This window comes from Astyanax mexicanus, unplaced genomic scaffold, assembly GCF_023375975.1.
Source record: "Astyanax mexicanus isolate ESR-SI-001 unplaced genomic scaffold, AstMex3_surface scaffold_33, whole genome shotgun sequence".
Lineage (NCBI taxonomy): Eukaryota > Metazoa > Chordata > Actinopteri > Characiformes > Acestrorhamphidae > Astyanax > Astyanax mexicanus.
In genome coordinates, this window is record NW_026040043.1 from 3,895,773 (window position 1) to 3,916,372 (window position 20,600).

Genomic DNA, 20,600 nt, shown 5'->3' on the forward strand with positions numbered 1-20,600 from the left:
TATAACTCACAACTGTAACTCACACCTATAACTCACACCTGTAACTCAGACCTATAACTCACACCTGTAACTCACACCTGTAACTCTCACCTGTAACTCTCACCTATAACTCTCACCTATAACTCTCACCTATAACTCTCACCTATAACTCTCACCTATAACTCACACCTATAACTCTCACCTATAACTCACACCTATAACTCACACCTATAACTCTCACCTATAACTCTCACCTATAACTCTCACCTGTAACTCTCACCTGTAACTCTCACCTGTAACTCTCACCTGTAACTCTCACCTATAACTCTCACCTATAACTCTCACCTATAACTCTCACCTGTAACTCACCTATAACTCTCACCTATAACTCTCACCTATAACTCTCACCTATAACTCTCACCTATAACTCACACCTATAACTCACACCTATAACTCACACCTATAACTCTCACCTATAACTCTCACCTATAACTCTCACCTGTAACTCTCACCTGTAACTCTCACCTATAACTCACACCTATAACTCACACCTATAACTCTCACCTATAACTCTCACCTATAACTCTCACCTGTAACTCACACCTGTAACTCTCACCTATAACTCTCACCTATAACTCTCACGTATAACTCTCACGTATAACTCTCACCTATAACTCTCACCTGTAACTCTCACCTGTAACTCTCACCTGTAACTCACACCTGTAACTCCCGCCTATAACTCCCACCTATAACTCTCACCTATAACTCTCACCTATAACTCTCACCTATAACTCTCACCTATAACTCTCACGTATAACTCTCACCTGTAACTCACACCTATAACTCTCACCTATAACTCTCACCTATATCTCTCACGTATAACTCTCACCTATAACTCTCACCTGTAACTCTCACTCTATAACTCTCACCTATAACTCACACCTATAACTCTCACCTATAACTCTCACCTATAACTCTCACGTATAACTCTCACCTATAACTCTCACCTATAACTCTCACCTGTAACTCACACCTATAACTCACACCTATAACTCTCACCTATAACTCTCACCTATAACTCTCATCTATAACTCACACCTGTAACTCAGACCTATAACTCACACCTGTAACTCTCACCTGTAACTCACACATATAACTCTCACCTATAACTCTCACCTATAACTCACCTATAACTCTCACCTATAACTCTCACCTATAACTCTCACCTATAACTCTCACCTATAACTCTCACCTGTAACTCACACCTATGACTCTCACCTGTAACTCTCACCTATAACTCTCACGTATAACTCTCACCTGTAACTCACACCTATAACTCACACCTATAACTCTCACCTATAACTCACACCTGTAACTCAGACCTATAACTCACACCTGTAACTCTCACCTGTAACTCTCACCTGTAACTCACACATATAACTCTCACCTATAACTCTCACCTATAACTCACACCTGTAACTCAGACCTATAACTCACACCTGTAACTCTCACCTGTAACTCTCACCTGTAACTCACATCTATAACTCTCACCTGTAACTCACATCTATAACTCTGACCTATAACTCACACCTATAACTCACACCTATAACTCTCACCTATAACTCACACCTATAACTCACACCTATAACTCACACCTATAACTCACACCTATAACTCTCACCTATAACTCTCACCTGTAACTCTCACCTGTAACTCACACCTGTAACTCACACCTGTAACTCACACCTATAACTCTCACCTATAACTCTCACCTATAACTCTCAGCTATAACTCACACCTATAACTCTCACCTATAACTCTCACCTATAACTCTGCACACCTCCAGGCAGCTATTCACCCGAATATTGAACACACCAGAGAACTTGGTATTTAAGACCATTCAACACTCACACTCATCACAGATAATTGTTCGGTTCGCTCTGCCTTACAAAGCGTTACTTCTCTGTTTTTGATTGCTCTCATTATTGACCATTTTTCGGTGTACCTTGATTTTTGGCCTGTTCTTCTTTGTTGATTGCCTCTATTTGAACCTTGGACTGTTACTCACTGGTATGTTATTTCCTGTTGGCTACCAGAACTGACCCTGCATATCCTGACTACTCTTGTAACGCTCTTTTTTTATAATAATGTTTCTTATTTGTATTTGCGTGTGTCTATGTAAGATGTGCCTTACCACGACAAACATTTTAAACATTATATCTGTTTAGTTTTCATAAGTTCATTTTGCTGCATATCACACATGCTAATGGAGGGGGAGTTGACTTCTGTCAGTGAGGTGGAATTCAGCACAACAACTGGGAAAACAACAATATTCAACAAACCAATTAATGTAAAGTATAGGGAGATTAGGAAAATAGGCTGTCCACATAGGTGATAAGGAGAGGACTTGGGACAGTTCTGTATTCCATTCAGTAAACTGTAGAGTGAAACCAAACCTAACCAAACCAGTTACTATATACAAAGTAACAAACACTAGACTCTGGTTCGGACTTTCAGGTGTGAAAACAACCTTGGTTAAGGTAACTGTTGAGTACACACACAGCACACACACACACACACACACACCTGTACCAGGAATACACATACCTGACATGGTCTCCATTAGTCCAGAGAAAGCCACTAGAATCACCCAGAGAATCTTCATCTCTGCAAGAGAGGTTAAACAGATTCAGTTTTATAAATACAGTCCCTTCCAAAAGTATTAGAACAGTGAGGCCAGTCCCTTAATGTTTGTGGATGAAGGTATTTGTGACCATTCCTCTTTATAAAACAATTCCAGTTCAGTTGAGTTTGATGGTCGCCGAGCATGGACAGCCCGCTTCAAATCATCCCACAGATGTTCAATTACATTCAGGTCTGGGGACTGGGATGGCCATTCCAGAACATTGTAATTGTTCCTCTGCATGAATGCCTGAGTAGATTTGGAGCGGTGTTTTGGATCATTGTCTTTCTGAAATATCCATCCCCGGCGTAACTTCAATTTCCTCACTGATTCTTGAACATTATTCTCAAGAATCTGCTGATACTGAGTGGAATCCATGTGACCCTCAACTTTAACAAGATTCCCGGTGCCGGCATTGGCCACACAGCCCCAAAGCATGATGGAACCTCCACCAAATTTTACAGTGGGTAGCAAGTGTTTTTCTTGGAATGCTGTGTTTTTTTGACGCCATGCATAATGCCTTTTTGTATGACCAAAGAACTCAATCTTTGTTTCATCAGTCAACAGAACCTTCTTCCAGAATGAAGCTGGCTTGTCCAAATGTGCTTTTGCATACCTCAGGCTACTCTGTTTGTGGCGTGCTTGCAGAAATGGCTTCTTTCGCATCACTCTCCCATACAGCTTCTCCTTGTGCAAAGTGGGCTGTATTGTTGACCGATGCACAGTGACACCATCTGCAGCAAGATGATGCTGCAGCTCTTTGGAGGTGGTCTGTGGATTGTCCTTGACTGTTCTCACCATTCTTCTTCTCTGCCTTTCTGATATTTTTCTTGGCCTGCCACTTCTGGGTCTTCCATTTCCTTACTATGTTCCTCACAGTGGAAACTGACAGGTTAAATCTCTGAGACAACTTTTTGTATCCTTCCCCTGAACAACTATGTTGAACAAGCTTTGTTTTTAGATCATTTGAGAGTTGTTTTGAGGAACCCATGATGCCACTCTTCAGAAGAGATTCAAATAGGAGAACAACTTGCCACCTTAAATACCTTTTCTCATGATTGGATACACCTGACTATGAAGTTCAGTAAGTTAGTAAAAAGTAGTTAGGAGTTTTCAAATCAATAAAATGATAAGGGTGACCATACTTTTGCACCGGTCAAATTTAGGTTTAATGCATATTGCACATTTTCTGTTAGTACAATAAACCTCGTTTCAATCCTGTAATATTACTGTCCATCAGTTATTAGATATATCAAACTGAAATGGCTGTTACAAACACCCAAATATTTAGAACTAAAAATGCTCACCCAGCCGTCTGCAGCCAGGTCCTCTTGATTGGAGCTGACGTTTCAGTGTGGCCGCCATTTTGGGGTCGGCAACCATGCACCCCCAGTGCATTAATTTTCACTGAGGAAGGAGTTTAATAAACCTATTTACACACGATTTACACACGGTTTGATTTGTTACAAACAGCAGAGATGTAGTAATGATTCAGGACGCTGTGACACATTACAAATGCAGCGGGGTTTAGCTCCCCCTTTTGTCCCCCCCCCCCATGTTAATAATGTGTTCAGTTTACAAGCAAGTGATTGGTAGAGCTAGGGGGATTGTAAAAAACTGTTACATAATCAGAAGTTAGGTTGCTCACTGCTCACCGCATGGACGAAGACTACGATCCCGTTCTGTGCCCGAGAAAGAGCACCAACAACAGCAGAGTGCTATCGCTGCTCTCTCTGTGCTCTCGCGGGGCAGCGATCAAGCGAGTGACGTCACATATGAGAACGTTGAGACTCAATCAAACAGGGTTCTGCGGCAGCATATCTAAGGAAGAGAATGTGAGTTAAAAAAAAGAAGAAAATTTAACAGGCTTCTACAGCAGCATATCTGAGGAAGAGAATGTGAGTTAAAAAAAGAGAAGAAAATTAAACAGGGTTCTACAGCAGCATATCTGAGGAAGAGAATGTGAATAAAAAAAGAAGAAGAAGGAAATTAAACAGGGTTCTGCAACAGCATATCTGAGGAAGAGAATGTGAATAAAAAAATAGAAGAAGAAGGAAATTAAACAGGGTTCTGCAGCAGCATATCTGAGGAAGAAAGCGTGAAAATAAATAAATAAAATAAAAGACAAAAAAGAAAAATGACTGATGAAAAAGTTATGGAAGCGAGCGCTACAGTGTCTGATCCTGACAATCCACCTACATGGCTGAAAGCAGTGCTAGACAATCAAGATAAAAGTAATCAGCAACTGCAAATGATGCTTACTCCAATACTTCATCAAATACGTGAGAATAACCCTGCTCCCCCACGAGGCTTAAACACTGAAAGAGCATCTGAGAGGCGTACTCACTTAAATCCTACCCAACCATCTTCATGGGAGATCCCACAGGGACCCAGCAACATGACTAGTGGTCCTTTTTGCTGCAGAATTAGAGGTGATACAGCAGACAGAACGGAATGCAGGCCCAAGCAGAACAAGTCACACTTCCGACCCTGATGTAAGGCCTAGAGATAACCGTTCAGCATCAGCTTACCCTGGCGATTATAGATCTCGCAGCCCTTCTCAACCACCCCAGCATGCTTCTTTAGAAGGGCATAAGGTGAAACTAGCCCCTTATGATGGCACAGAAGATTGGGACTCATTTCTCTTGCCATTTGAATGACCAGGAAATATAGTTGGAGCAGCACCCAATGAGTTGACAAACTGCTTGAGTGTCTGAGAGGTGCTGCCATCAAGTATGTCTGCTCCCTACCAGAACACATTAGAGAAGATTACACAATATTAAAGGAACAGCTCACTCAGCGTTTCGGTCAAAGAGACCCTCCAACCATAGCTAGGAGAAAATTGGGAGAGCTACATCAACTCAAGGAGTCCTCGGCCGAGTTTGCAGAGGAGGTCAGACGGCTGATCACATTTGCTTACCCTGGTGTGGATTTACAACTTCCAAAGACCAACTTGCGATTGATGCATTCCTGAAAGGGCTTAAAAAACATAAAGTGGCATATGAAGTAATGAATCGAGATCCACACGCCCTCTTGGAAGCTCAACGACTTGCAGAAGCACATGAGCATAACTATCGTGCTACTTTGGGCAGAGATGTTAATACAAGGACTCAGGCCCGACGCATATCCTGGGCAGATGAGGAAAACATGCCTTATGAACTTCCTGTGACATCTCATAGAGTTCAAAGCCCAAGTTATGTCACAGCAGATCAGTTTGCAGCCCTGACTGAAAAAACAGCATGTTTGGCCGATTCATTTGAAAAGATCAAACAAAACTATGTAACTGTAAGCCAATTTCAGGTTTTGATGGAAAAACTGGAGCAAATTGAAAAAAAAAAAAGCTTGATCAACCTACAGCTTCAAGTCAGCTAGACTGCCGCTCAGACAGCCCAGAGAGGAGGAAAGGTCAACCAAACCTGCTGCAGGGTAACCGGCCAAGAACTCGCTCACCAAGCCCCAGTTCAATATGTTGTAGATGTGGGGGTGAAGGACATTTTCAACGGGAGTGCAGGAGACCCCCAAGTCTAACAGCCCAGCACAGTCAGGGTGCTAAGGAGTTTAGTTAATCAACCTCCACAGATAAACTGACAAGTCCAGGAAGTCTAGCCCGACAAGTTGGTCGCACAATGTCTAGGGGCCCAAGTCTACTGATCACCCTAACAGTTAACAACATTCCAGTACAAGCTGTGCTTGATTTGGGTGCTGAAGCAACTGTCATCTCAGAGAGACTTTACCAGCAATTTCAGCCAAGTGGGCAAACAGCATCAGAGGACACATGCCTCAGGAATGCTGAATCAGGAAAAGAAATGACTGCTATGGGAGGTTTGAAGGTCACTTTCCAGTTGGGAACTAAGTGTTTGACATGGGAAGTCTATGTGGCCCCTATCCGTGACCAGGTCCTTCTTGTTCTTGATCTCTTGAGAGCTGCTGATGTAACAATTCATGCCAGTGGGAAAGTTTTCCTTGTTGAGAGTACGTTGAGAGTACGTAGAGCGCGTTTGTTGCTGCCTCTTCTCACCGGCTTTCTTTTCTTTTTCTTTTTTTTTTTTTCCTCTCCCTTGTTACTTCCCCCTGACATTATGGACTTGTTTTCGGACTTTTTGGTCTGTCTGCAATCTGGACTATTACGCTGGATTTCTCTGGTGCAATTTGGAACTGAACCATCTTCCCTGGTTGTGTACCCGGCTTTTTTTTCACTACCTGCTAACCACGTTCGAGCCCTCTCCCCTCCTCACCTCCCCTCCTCGACTACAGCCGCGGTGAGTGAGTTTTTACCCCTCGCTAAGTTGTGTCAGTTAAATCTGATGTATTGGGTAGTTATTATCACTTTCCTGTACTCAGTCTCAGGGTTAGTGTGGTTGGTCTGGCTAACGTGCGTTGGTGGTTTTTAGTGATAGTGATTTGGCTGTGGTTCTCAGTAAGCCTGCTGGATAATTGGTACAATGCTGTGCTTTGATCTACGTCCTTCTGGCTGCTTTTGGATACGGATTAATATTTTTTGGTCTACCTGTACGTATTTTTTTCCTGAGATGATCACATACTCGTCATATGAACTGAAAAACTTTAATACCCACTCGCGTCTGGATCCCCTGACATTTAACTTATGTCGGAGTTCTGGGTTTGTGCGTCGTCCGAGGTATATTCACCGGTCCCCGCGCTATCACGTCTCGCATTGTGCTTCAGATGGATACATTCCGGTTATTTGCTCTCAACGGCGGATTAATAAAAAGCCTAATCAGCCTTGTGGCAGTAATGCTGCTCACTTACGTTCTCTCGCTGAGGTCAGCCTCGACTCATCCAACATGACTTAATTATTGATAAGAGCCTGGACATGCTTCTTCTCACTGAAACATGGCAACAAGCTAATGATGTTGATTTATCGCCCTCCCAAAACCTCTGTTAATGTATTCCTATCTGATTTGAGTGAACTACTCACTATGGCTTTATCTTTGTCATCTGTTATCATTTTGCTGGGTCACTTCAATATTCATGTTGATTATAACTGTGCATTCTCCACTGAACTTTGTAATGTTTTTGAATGTTTTGGTTTGTCACAGCACGTTAATTTTCCTACACATGCTCATGGTCATACTCTTGACTTGCTCTGTACTCATGGTCTAAATAATGTTTCAGTTTCTGGTTCTGCTGTTGGTTTCTCTGACCATAAACTCATTGAGTGTGGTCTGGGTGTACCTCCTCCTAAAACTCATGTGATCTCTCTTCTCTCCTTCCGTAATCTTTCCTCTGTTTCCCCTCAAACATTTTCTAATCTTCTCCAGACTTCTGCTCTGTCAGACCCTTCTATACTGTCCTCTCCAGAGGATTTAGTCTTACACTACAATAGTACTGTGTCTGAAATAATTAATTCACTTGCCCCACTCAGGACTAGATGTGTCCCTGCCATTCGTACTTCGCCATGGTTCACCCCTGAGCTTAGAACCATGAAGGTTAAAATTAGACGTTTAGAGCGATTATATAGGAAAACGGGTCTCTCTGTTCATTTATCCCTTTTTACTGAACAGGTTTCCAGTTATAAGGTTGCATTAAATGCTGCCCGCTCAGTTTTCTACTCAAAACTTATGAACTCTGGTAGTCATAGGCCTAAAACTCTTTTTCATATCATAAATAAACTTCTCTTACCTCCTTCTTTATCCACCTTGAGCTCTTCAGCCCAGTGTCAATCATTTTTGGCTTATTTTCAGGACAAAGTCAGTACAATCTATTCACAGTTTCCGAGATCATCTTGTTCTTCCTTTCCTGAGACTGTCTCGCTCCCACCAGACAAATGTCTCTTTGTCTTTACCCCTGTGGATTCTTCCACTGTTACTGAGATCATATCTAAATCATCCTCCTGTACATCACACCTAGACCCAGCTCCCACAACTATTCTAAAAACTGCTGTCTCTGATATTTCTCCATTTATAACTCACTTAATAAATTTGTGTTTTTCATTAGGCACTGTTTCCACAGTCACTAAAAACTGCTGGTGTTACCCCTATACTGAAGAAACCTGGGCTAGACCCATTATGTTTAGCTAATTACCGTCCAGTCTCTAATCTTCCCTTCCTCTCCAAAATTATGGAAAGAGTTGTAGCCACTCAGCTGCATAATTTTCTATTTTCAAATGATCTTTATGAACCTTTTCAGTCTGGTTTTCGCACATTACACAGTACAGAGTCTGCTTTGGTTAAAGTTTTGAATGACCTACTACTATCCTTAGATGCCGGAACTTTCAACATCCTGGTTCTGTTGGATTTAACAGCTGCCTTTGATACGGACAGTCATAATTTACTTATATCTAGACTTTCATCTATTGGTGTTTCTGGCCTTGTCCTCCAATGGTTTATCTCATACCTCTCTGAGAGACATCAGTATGTTACTATTGGATCACATAAATCTTCATTGGCCCTGGTTGATTGTGGTGTCCCTCAGTGATCGGTCCTTGGACCTTTGCTTTTTATCATTTATATTTCTCCGATTGGTCAGATTATCTGCAAACATGGTCTAAAGTTTCACTTCTATGCTGATGACATTCAAATTTACATCAGCACTTCTACCCTTTCTGCCTCCGCTCAGACACTTAGTGCATGCATTGCAGAGTTAAATGGCTGGTTGCAGCATAACTTTCTTAAATTGAATGCAGACAAAACGGAAGTTTTGCTGATTGGAACAAAAACATCACTTTCCTGTGCTTCAAATTTCTCAGTGAATATTGAGGGTGTTGATATCAAGCCAGCCTGCTCTGTTAAGAACCTTGGCTGTCTCCTGGATTCTAGTCTCACCTTCGACTCTCATATTAAACTGGTCATGAAAGCTGCATTTTATCATTTACGCAATATTGCTTGGCTACGTCCCATACTTAGTGACGGTGATGCTAAAATGTTAGTAAATGCTCTAATTTGTTCACGCATTGATTACTGCAATTCATTGTTATATGGTCTGCCAGCTAAACTGATAAATCGCCTCCAATACATTCAGAATTCTGCAGCTAGGTTTCTTACTTCCACCAAGCGTACAGTACATATTACTCCAGTTCTCCAGCAGCTGCACTGGCTTCCTGTTGAGTTTAGGATTAAATATAAAATCCTTCTCCTCACCTTCAAAGCTCTCCATGGTCTGTCTCCTCCATATCTGTCTGAACTCATTTCACTGTATTGTCCTTCTCGCTGTCTTCGCTCTGCTAACTCCGGTCTTCTTACTGTCCCCTCAACCAAACGTTCTACTATGGGTGGTAGATCTTTCAGTGCTGCTGCCCCTAAACTTTGGAACTCTCTTCCTTCCCCTCTTCGCAACTGCTCAACTTTAACTTCTTTTAAATCTCTGTTAAAGACATTCCTTTTTTCCACTTGTTACTCCCAGAATTTTTTTTTTTTTTTTTGTATGTGTTTGTAAAGTGTCCTTGGGTTTGGGAAAGGCGCTATATAAGTTGAACTTATTATTATTATTATTATTATTATTATTATTATTATTATTATAAGAATTGTTACCTGCCAAGATAGTTGGAGGAGATGGACCAGATTACCATATAGCCCGAGTGCTCCTAGAAAAAGACACAACACTGCCTCCTGAATGTGAGTGTGTAGTATGGGAGATGTTGATGATCCCAGACCAGGTATCTGTGCAGTTCTAGAACCCCTCTGCATCTCCGAAGCCATTGCTTCAGGCAGTATTGCAGCAACCATGGAAAAGCGAGTTCCAGTAAGGCTGTACAACCTCTCAAGGAATAAGGCTGCCCTACCCAAAGGAGCTTGCCTTGGTCTGCTGGTGGAAATGTATCCAGTTGGAGTAGAGGAACAAGTTTGCAGCATGGACCCACAACAGCCAGAAGTAAGAAGAATACAATTTGCAACAGACCTGCCTGAACTCTAAATGAGCTTCAACAACAGAGACTTATTATGCTCCTGATGAAATATCAGACCCTCTTTGCAAAAAGGGACACTGATTTAGGTTTCCTGTCGGTTGTTACTCATAAAATCAACACTGGCACGGCTAGACCAGTTCGACAGCCTGTGAGAAGAACACCCCTTGGGTTTCAAAGTGAAGAGGAGCAACATCTTCAAGCTATGCTGGAGACAGGCGTTGTTGTACCCTCTTCCTCAGAACGGGCCTCCCCGGTTGTCGTAGTTTGTAAGAAGGATGGCGGTGTGAGGTGGTGTGTCGACTACCGGCGACTGAACAGCGTCACAACAAAGGATGCGTTCCCGCTCCCTAAGATAAAGTGTCTTGATGTCCTAGAAGGACCAAGTGTCTTTTCAACTCTTGACCTCCAATCTGGGTAATGGCAGATCACTGTTGATGAAAAAGACAGAGAGAAAACAGCATTCATTACCTGCTATGGCCTTTATGAATACACACGCATGCCGTTTGGACTCTGCAACGCTCCAAGCACGTGGAGCCATGGAGCTAGTGTTACGCGGACTCCAATGGGAAACACTACTAATCTATCTAGATGACATCATTATTCTTGGAAGAGGAATTGAGGAAAGCTTAGATCACCTCAAAGTTGTCTTTCAGCGGCTGAGTGATTGTGGGATAAAATTGAAGCCATCAAAATGTCATCTTCTCAAGGAACAGGTTCTCTTCCTTGGCCACATAGTCAGTGGTGAAGGTATCAGACCTAACCCTAGCCTTATAAAGGATGTACGAGACTGGCAACCTCCTTGTTCTGTCCAGGAACTCCAGGCTTTCCTTGGGTTATGCAATTATTATCGCTAATTTGTGCCAGCCTTTGCAGAACTTGGTAGCCCTTTGACTGGTCTCTTGAAGAAAGGTACCATATTCTCCTGGGGGCCGGAACAACAGCACGCATTCAATCAGCTTAAGGGGAAACTTGTGTCAGCCCCTGTCCTGGCATACCCCAGAGCAGAAGGACAATACATTGTTGACACGGATGCCTCTAACCACAGCATTGGAGCAGTGCTATCAAAACTCCAGTGGGGGGAGGAGAGAGTGATCACATATGCTAGTACACAGCTCACACCAACACAGAAGAGGTACTGTGTGACTAGAGGGGAATTACTGGCAATTGTCTGCTACACTCAGCAGTTCCGCCACTACCTTCTGGACCAACTATTTGTGTTGCGGACAGACCACAACAGCCTCACCTGGTTGTTTTGATTTAAACATCCTGAGGGACAGCTGGCGCGTTACCTAGAGGAACTAAGCCAGTATGTTTTTGACATTGAGCACAGGGCAGGCAAACAGCACTCTAATGCGGATGCAATGACAAGGCGATATGGTGCAAGCTGGAATGATTGTAATTACTACCAAGCAGGGAAAGAGTTGACTGATTTACCCTGTGGTGGCTGTAAGCACCGTCAAAGGCTGCAGAATTTGAGGGAAAGGTTTGAAGAGGATGTTGACAATGTTGTTCCTTTGGCAATAAGGAACGTTAACCTTGGCACAAAGAATGCAGAAGAGATAATTAGTGAGAGCCAAGCAGTGGGTCAGAGAGAAACTCCACTAAAAGCTCCATTCCCAAACTGGCTGTGTCCTCTTACCAATGAATAGTTGATACAGGAGCAGATATCTGACCCAGTCCTGTCTGTTCTTCACCAATGGAAAGAACTCGGCCCCCCTCATACTAAGGAGAATGTATCACTTGAAAGCCCGGCAGTGCGGAAATACTGGTTGTGTTGGCCACAAATGGGAGTGCTATACTATTGTTGGGAAAAACCAGGGGAACCAAATCCCTCTGTCCTGCTGCTGGTTCTGGCCTTACTACAGAAAGAAATTTTGCAAGCTTGCCACAATCCTCCACAGTCTGGGCACTTAGGGGAGGGAAAGACACTGGAGCGGCTTCGTCAGAGTTTCCACTGGTATGGAATGGGGGGCGATGTCTATTTGTTTGTACAGAGATGCCAACACAGTAATGAGCGCAAGGCAGCAGGCCCTGCTAAACGTGCCAAACTGCAAACATACCAAGCTGGAGCACCTTTGGATCGTCTGCATCTGGACATCTTGGGCCCATTTCTAGTGTCCAGCTCTGGGAACAAGTACATACTCATTATAATTGACCAGTTTACCCGATGGGGGGAAGCTTTTGCAGTCCCAGACCAAGGAGCGGAAACAACTGCCAAGAAACTGGTTTATGAGTTCATCGCTCGTTTTGGTGCCCCATTAGAGCTTCACACCGATCAAGGAATACATTTTGAAAGTTCCCTCTTCAGCAAAGTGTGCAAACTCCTTCAGATTTCTAAAACAAGGACAACCCCCTATCACCCTGCATCCAATGGACAGGTTGAACAGTTTAACCGTACGCTACTCCAAATGATCAGATACTACGTGGACAGAAATAAAAAAAAATGGGATGAACATTTACCACTTTTGACTGCAGCTCGTAGACTCGTAGCTCCCCACATGCAACAACTAAATTCATACCAAACAGGCTAATGTTGGGAAGGGAAGTATATCAGCTTCAGGATATCTGGTCCAGTGTTGCAGAGTCCAATTATGGTGCCATGGAAATCCCAGACTTCCTCCACAGCCTGCAAGAGGGGATGAAAGAGGCTCACAGTATTTCCATAGAGCATCTTAAAGTGGCACAACAACGACAAAAGAAGGTGTATGACTTGAGGGCAAAAGAGAGGGTTTTCAATGTAGGAGACCTTGTCTATGTGAGGGACACCGCCAAACAAGTGGGCCAGAGCCCAAAACTGCAGGCTCCTTGGAAAGGTCCATGTGTGATCTCTGCATGTTATGGCCCTGTACTTTATGAGGTCCAAGGAATGCGACACAGAAGGATATGCATCATGATCGCCTTAAGCCATATGACAGTGAGGTGATACCAGCATGGATTCAACGCCAAAGAAACCAAGTTCTACAAAGCAGTGCAGTTCCCACAGAGCTCTGCCCGCAGCTTCAAAATGAGAAACAATTTGCAAGCCATGACCCTGATATGGGCATTAATTCTGTGGAGCAAGAACAGCAGGTGACACAACCTGAAAAACAAAAACAAAGGAGAAAACCAGGAGGTCTAAATGAAAGAAAAATCACAGGACAAGAGGAAACAGTTCAGACTGCCATGGACCAGGGCAAATGTCTGAACAGGAACATAAGGCAGTGAAGACACTAAGAGGGCGGGAGGTTCATAAGCCTGCAAGATACAATAGTTAGAAGAGAATATGGACTGTAATGTGTTAGTTAAGTCTTAAATGTTTTAAAATATTGAGGGTATGTTTAAGTTCATCAAGTAGCCTTTTGTTTGTTAATAAGTTCCAGTGATGTACTGCAGGGATGCAGCACTGTTAGAGGGGGGGTGGTGTAGTGCAGCGGGGTTTAGCTCCCCCTTTTGTCCCCCCCCCCCCCTATGTTAGTAATGTGTTCAGTTTACAAGCAAGTGATTGGTAGAGCTAGGGGGATGTAAAAAAACTGTTACATAATCAGAAGTTAGGTTGCTCGCTGCTCACCGCATGGACGAAGACTACGATCCTGTTCTGTGCTCGAGAAAGAGCACCTACAACAGCAGCTGTAGAGTCCCAGTAACAAGTGAGAGTTATAAGAGTACTGTCGCTAAGTGTTGGTGAGTGCTGGCTGTCCTGCTTACCTGTATTGCACAGAATTTCTCAGTAAACTCACAAGCTAACTGCATCCAAGTTGTCTTGTCGTGGCTTCCTAACACCCACGCGAATAGACCCATAAAGATCCGTAGACACAACAATATTATGCTCTTTAACAGACATATGGTATGGCATATTAATAAGTGAGTCTGAAGTCAGACTCTTATCCGGTTCGCTGAAAAGCACCGCGGTTATAAGTCCGAACGGAACTAGTTCAAGAACCAGACTTCTTTTGGTGTAAAAGCGCTGTCTGTGGTCCCAGCGGATCAGAAGTATTTTACAGTACTGATTTCATTTCTTTCTGCATCACTCTGATCCGGAACAATAACTGAAGCTCTGTTTAATCGCCTCTGTTTAATAGGCTGTTTGATTTCTGAACACACACTGAGGTTCTTCTTTTTTTTTCGGTAAGCTCCATATAAACGGTATAGAAATCATATTAGAGACAGATCTTTAACTTACCGGGTGAAAAGTAAAGCGCTGAGCTCTGAAATCCACTCTGCTCTCTTTCTGAAATGCGTTAGCTTTCAGTTTCACCCTCTTTCATTAACCCCGTCAGACTCCAGCAGAACTGAAGAACCAGGAAACCTCTAGAGGAGAGAACACCCACTCCAGAATGTGTTCTGGGTTTGTTTCAGTACTGCAGATATTTATTGGTAAATTTCTATGTAGTAACAGAGAAACAGAGCACTTTGTTTTAATGAAATCTTGAAAATATTTTGCTATACATTTTGCTAAAACTTTTCAATGTATTTTTTTCTAGCTCTTTTAAGACAATGCTTACTAATTTGTATTTTTATTAAGCATAATATGTATTCATGATAAATATATAGTTTATTATTATTGCTGTCCCAGATAGCCACCGAGTGCTGGCCCAGAGTTGGGCCTTAGCTGGTTTCTGACTATCCTCAAAGGTGGCCCAGAACCGGCCACTGGACTCGGCCTAGTGTATTTTTGAACATAGGACCAGGACTGGGCCTTATTCGGTTTCTGACTCCTGAAAGCTGGCTGAGATCCGGCCACCGAACCCGGCCCAGTGTATTTTTGAATGTAGGACCAGGACTGGGCCTTATTCGGTTTCTGACTCCTGAAAGCTGGCTGAGATCCGGCCACCGAACCCGGCCCAGTGTCTTTTTGAACGTAGGACCAGGACTGGGCCTTATTCGGTTTCTGACTACTCAAAGCTGGCTGAGATCTGGCCACCGAACTTGGTCCAGTGCCCGACACTGGGCTGAATAGTCCAGAGTAGAGGTCTGCACTCCCGCGGCACTCCCGCGGGACCCAACAGAATATCTTGCGGCGCGGTACAGAAATTAATTGTTATTTGCGGGAGCAGTCCCGCACAGACCTCTAGTCCAGAGTAAGCAAACTGCTTGTAACTGAAGATACTTTGTGTTTTACTGTTAGTGAATTTGTTTTCAAAGAACTATGAGGTTCAGGAACCTACAATGTTATTCCTGCTACAAGCTATTTGTGCATACAATTAATGTAAATAACCACTTACATCAGAACATTAATATGATTATTAGATATAATTATAGGAAACACTAATAAGGAACTCACCATTGGTTTAAATAGAGTATTCTGTTTACTCAATTAGTGTTAATGAGAGAAAAACTGTTTGTCTGGAAGCTCAAAGAAAGACATAAACAAAGATTTATATTAAATGTATGTTTAATTTATAAAGTTTACATATTGTAAAAAAAAAAGGGAAAAAAAGAAAACAGAAACAGAATACAATTTGCAAATCCTTTTTAACTCATATTCAATTGAATACACTACAAAAACAAGAAATTTAGTGTTGCAAATATTCACTAATTTTGAATTTGATGCCTGTAACTAGGGTTAGGCGGTATTGAAGTTTCCCATACCGTCATACCGTCGTCAGATTATATATATATATATATATATATATATATATATATATATATATATATATATATATATATATATATATATATATATACACATATTTCACTAGAACCGTCTGACTGCTTTCTGTTCTATAGGTGTTGCATCTCATAGCGCTGGTAAAGCTTTATATTCTGTTTTCTTTATATCACTTTTTGTACATGTGGGTCCATTATTTTGTTTCGTACTTTTAGAATTCGTTACACGAGTACATTTCTTTTAGCACTTTGAGCTTAGTTTAGTTGGTTATTTTCCTATGTCATATCTATTTTCTGTTTTTATTAAATGTAATTGTTAGCTTATTAGCTTGTTGCTGCCTTCTTTGTTATTTAGCATACAGAACATCTCACTGGTCTTTTCAATTAATGTTGATTTATTCATTTAATAGCCGTCTCTAACTATTTTAAGCCAGACAGACTTTTTAATCGGGTGTGGAAAACTCATCCGCACGTTTGAATGATTTGCCCTGAGAGAGAGACCGCACTTCATGCAGCCGGTAGGCAGTAGAAGAAGCCGCGCACCCATTAATCCACCTGAAGAGCTTTAAACACGTAGGTGAGCTGTAACTTTTAGATCAGCACAAAAATCACAGTGTGATTTGTTACATTGAACATAGTTCTACGTCACGTCACAGACCATTTTCTTCAGCCGAACCCGACAGCGCGCCAGGAAAGCGGTGAGAATTCAGTCAGTCTTCACGTTCAGGCAGACAATCTAAACTCGAGTATGCAGCACTATATTATTATTGTTATTAATTTTCCATTCTTTTAAATAGCAGGATACTTTGACTTTTATTTCTCTGCCCGGACCCAACCCGGGATTTCCTATCACTTTCCTCAGGCCGGGTCCAGGCTCCAGGAAATAGTCTGTGATGTAGTGTGATCTGTTTTTAATTGTCAGGTCTTAGCCCTGTCTCGTGTCTCTGTGTGTCTTCCCCACGTGACCTGTGCTCCCCTGTGTCTCCTGTCAGTACTTTTCCACCTGTGTCAATTTGTAGCTCCGCCCCTTTGCCCCAGGTGTTTCCTATTCTAGTGTGTTTCATGTTCTTATAAATAGTCCTCTGTGCCACTTTGTCTTCGTCGGTCTTTGCACCAACTCCTGTCGTTTGTCTCTCTCTGTGTTCCATTGCTTATCTCAGTGTTTTTCTAGTTTCTCATAGCCTTAGTCCCTTGTTCTCTTGTTTATAGTCCTTATTTCTAGTTTCCTGTTTATTTCCATTGTATATATATTCCCTGTTTATTATTATATTCTCTAGTTTGTTTGTTTATGTTATTAGCTCTGTTTAGTTTCTCGTTTATTTCTTGTTTTCACATTTATAGTTTATTTCCTGGTTTATTTTCTAGTTTATTTCCCTTATATATATATATATATTCCCTGTTTGTTATTTATTATCATCGCTCGTTTGTTATTGGTTATTTGTGTTTCTTTGTTACACGTTTACTTGTTCCTCGTTTCCTTGTTTCTTTGTTATTTATTTAATAAATTATTTATTTAAATCGCCCTTACCTGCACCTGTGTCCGCCTCCTCGTCTCCCTGCCTGGGTATTCGTGACAGAAAGACCGACCAAACATGGACACAGCAGGTTCTGCCTGGACTGGCACCAGGATGGCGATTCGCCGTACTCCAGGCGGGATCCCGGCGCAGGAAACCTCGAGGCCTCATGGACGCCGCAGGCCTCGGGGTAAGCGTTCTAAGGGGTCCCGCCAGACGGAAAAGGAGCCCTTTTCCGGGGAGGATTTTCTTGGGGGGGCGCTAAGGGTTGGTGCGGTTAGCCTCGGTGCCTCCGTGTACCCGAGGCTCAAGGAGCGGGATCCGTGGGACTTTCTCGGGTGCGCTCCCAGCAGCTCCGAGGACGAAGAGGAGCTCTACCCTGCACCAGCCCGCACTCCATTGCCGTTCCCCCCAGGGGCGGTGCTCTACCCGGCTCTCGGCCGCACAGCTCCTAAGGCCATCCCTACTCCCGTGACTCTCGCGGCCAAGCCACCGCGCTCCGTGAAGCCCGCGGCCGAGCCGCGCTCCGTGACTCTCGCGGCCAAGCCGCCGCACTCCGTGAAGCCCGCGGCCGAGCCACGCTCCGTGACTCTCGCTGCCGAGACGCCGCCCTCCAACCCGGCGAGCCAGCCGTGAGCAGAGACTTTCCCAGCGCTTGACTCAGCCGGAGAGAGTAAAAATCTGGTCTGGGTTTTTGCGGCAACCGCAGCTTTGAGCCCCACAGCTGCAGCGCCAGCACCTCAGGCTGAGGAGCTGGCTTTCATGGCGGCTGCAGAGCTGGATTCCGCCGCTGCGATCCAGCCGCTCTCTGGGACTATCTCCGCGGCAACCCAGCCGTGCTCCGGGACCATTTTAGAGACTTTTCCCGCGCCGGTCTCTACCGGCGGCCCCGCGCTGCTTGCTATGGACTTTACCGGCGAGGCTGCAGATCCAGTCCGGGTTTTTGTTTCACCCGCGGCTACAGGACTCACAGCAGCAGCGCTGGATCTCTACGCGCCCAGCTCCGAAAACCTCTCAGCTGCTGAGCCACGCCCCCGGACTCCTGCCGTGTCTGCTGAAGCTGCTCAAGTCTCTGTGTCTGCAGAAGCTGCTCAAGTCTCCGTGTCTGCAGAAGCTGCTCAAGTCTCCGTGTCTGCAGAAGCTGCTCAAGTCTCCGTGTCTGCAGAAGCTGCTCCAGCCTCCGTGTCTGCTGAAGCTGCTCAAGTCTCTGTGTCTGCTGAAGCTGCTCAAGTCTCCGTCTCTGCTGAAGCTGTTCAAGCCTCCGTCTCTGCTGAAGCTGTTCAAGCCTCCGTCTCTGCTGAAGCTGTTCAAGCCTCCGTGTCAGCACCCGCTGTTCAAGCCTCCGTGTCTGCTCCAGCTGTTCAAGCCTCCGTGTCTGCTCCAGCTGTTCAAGCCTCTGTGTCTGCTCCAGCTGTTCAAGCCTCTGTGTCTGCTCCAGCTGTTCAAGCCTCTGTGTCTGCTCTAGCTGTTCAAGCCTCTGTGTCTGCTCCAGCTGTTCAAGCCTCAGCACCAGCTCCCGCTGCCAGAGTCGCCGCGCCGCCAGCACCAGCTCCCGCTGCCAGAGTCGCCGCGCCGCCAGCACCAGCTCCCGCTGCCCGAGTCGCCGCGCCGCCAGCACCAGCTCCCGCTGCCCGAGTCGCCGCGCCGCCAGCACCAGCTCCCGCTGCCCGAGTCGCCGCGCCGCCAGCACCAGCTCCCGCTGCCCGAGTCGCCGCGCCACCAGCACCAGCTCCTGCTGCCCGAGTCGCCGCGCCGCCAGCACCAGCTCCCGCTGCCCGAGTTGCCACCCCACCAGCACCAGCTCCCGCTGCCCGAGTCGCCACCCCACCAGTTTCTGCTCCCAGGACAGTGTTTGGCTCCAGGTCCCACATACCCAGGCAGGCACCGAGGTCCCCGGACTTTAACCCCAGACCTGTGCCCAGGCTGGCTCCTTGGACTTCCCCACAGACTTTTGCCAGTCCTGGGCACCCTCCCGTGTTTCTGGTCCCTGTGTCTCTCCCCGTTTTGGTCACTGTCTATGTCCCTGTACCCATGTCTGTCTCTGTCTCTGTTCCCGTCCCAGTTACAGTGTTAGTTTCTGTCCCTGTTAATGTCCTTGTCCCTGTTCCCATGTCTAGTCCCGTCCAGTCTCCATCTCCTGTCCAGTCTCCGTCTCCTGTCCAGTTTCCCGTCCAGTCTCCGTCTCCTGTCCAGTTCCCCATCCAGTCTCCGTCTCCTGTCCAGTTCCCCATCCAGTCTCCGTCTCCTGTCCAGTTCCCCATCCAGTCTCCGTCTCCTGTCCAGTTCTCCGTCCAGTCTCCGTCTCCTGTCCAGTTCCCCGTCCAGTCTCCCGTTCTGTCTCCGTCTCCTGTCCAGTCTCTGTCCTCTGTCCTGTCTCCGTTTCAGTCCCCGGTCTCGACTCCTGTTTTCCCCGGCCTCTCCCTGCCGCCAGCCCCCGGGGTTCATTTTTACGTGCCTCGGGAGCTGCGCGTTTAGGGGGAGGCTTCTGTCAGGTCTTAGCCCTGTCTCGTGTCTCTGTGTGTCTTCCCCACGTGACCTGTGCTCCCCTGTGTCTCCTGTCAGTACTTTTCCACCTGTGTCAATTTGTAGCTCCGCCCCTTTGCCCCAGGTGTTTCCTATTCTAGTGTGTTTCATGTTCTTATAAATAGTCCTCTGTGCCACTTTGTCTTCGTCGGTCTTTGCACCAACTCCTGTCGTTTGTCTCTCTCTGTGTTCCATTGCTTATCTCAGTGTTTTTCTAGTTTCTCATAGCCTTAGTCCCTTGTTCTCTTGTTTATAGTCCTTATTTCTAGTTTCCTGTTTATTTCCATTGTATATATATTCCCTGTTTATTATTATATTCTCTAGTTTGTTTGTTTATGTTATTAGCTCTGTTTAGTTTCTCGTTTATTTCTTGTTTTCACATTTATAGTTTATTTCCTGGTTTATTTTCTAGTTTATTTCCCTTATATATATATTCCCTGTTTGTTATTTATTA

General features: G+C 44.6%; 1 protein-coding gene across 1 annotated transcript in view; it reads right to left on the reverse strand.

The window, feature by feature from the left end:
• LOC125789954 (uncharacterized) overlaps window positions 1-4,064 on the reverse strand; it is a 179,079-nt gene extending 175,015 nt beyond the window's left edge. The window contains exons 1-2 of the mRNA XM_049473054.1: window positions 3,970-4,064; window positions 2,587-2,646 (exon numbers count right to left, since the gene is read on the reverse strand). Of these exons, the coding sequence (XP_049329011.1) occupies window positions 2,587-2,646; window positions 3,970-4,060 (151 nt within the window). The 5' untranslated portion in view covers window positions 4,061-4,064. The remainder of the gene's footprint in view (window positions 1-2,586; window positions 2,647-3,969) is intronic.
• Between the last annotated feature and the right edge of the window lie 16,536 nt (window positions 4,065-20,600).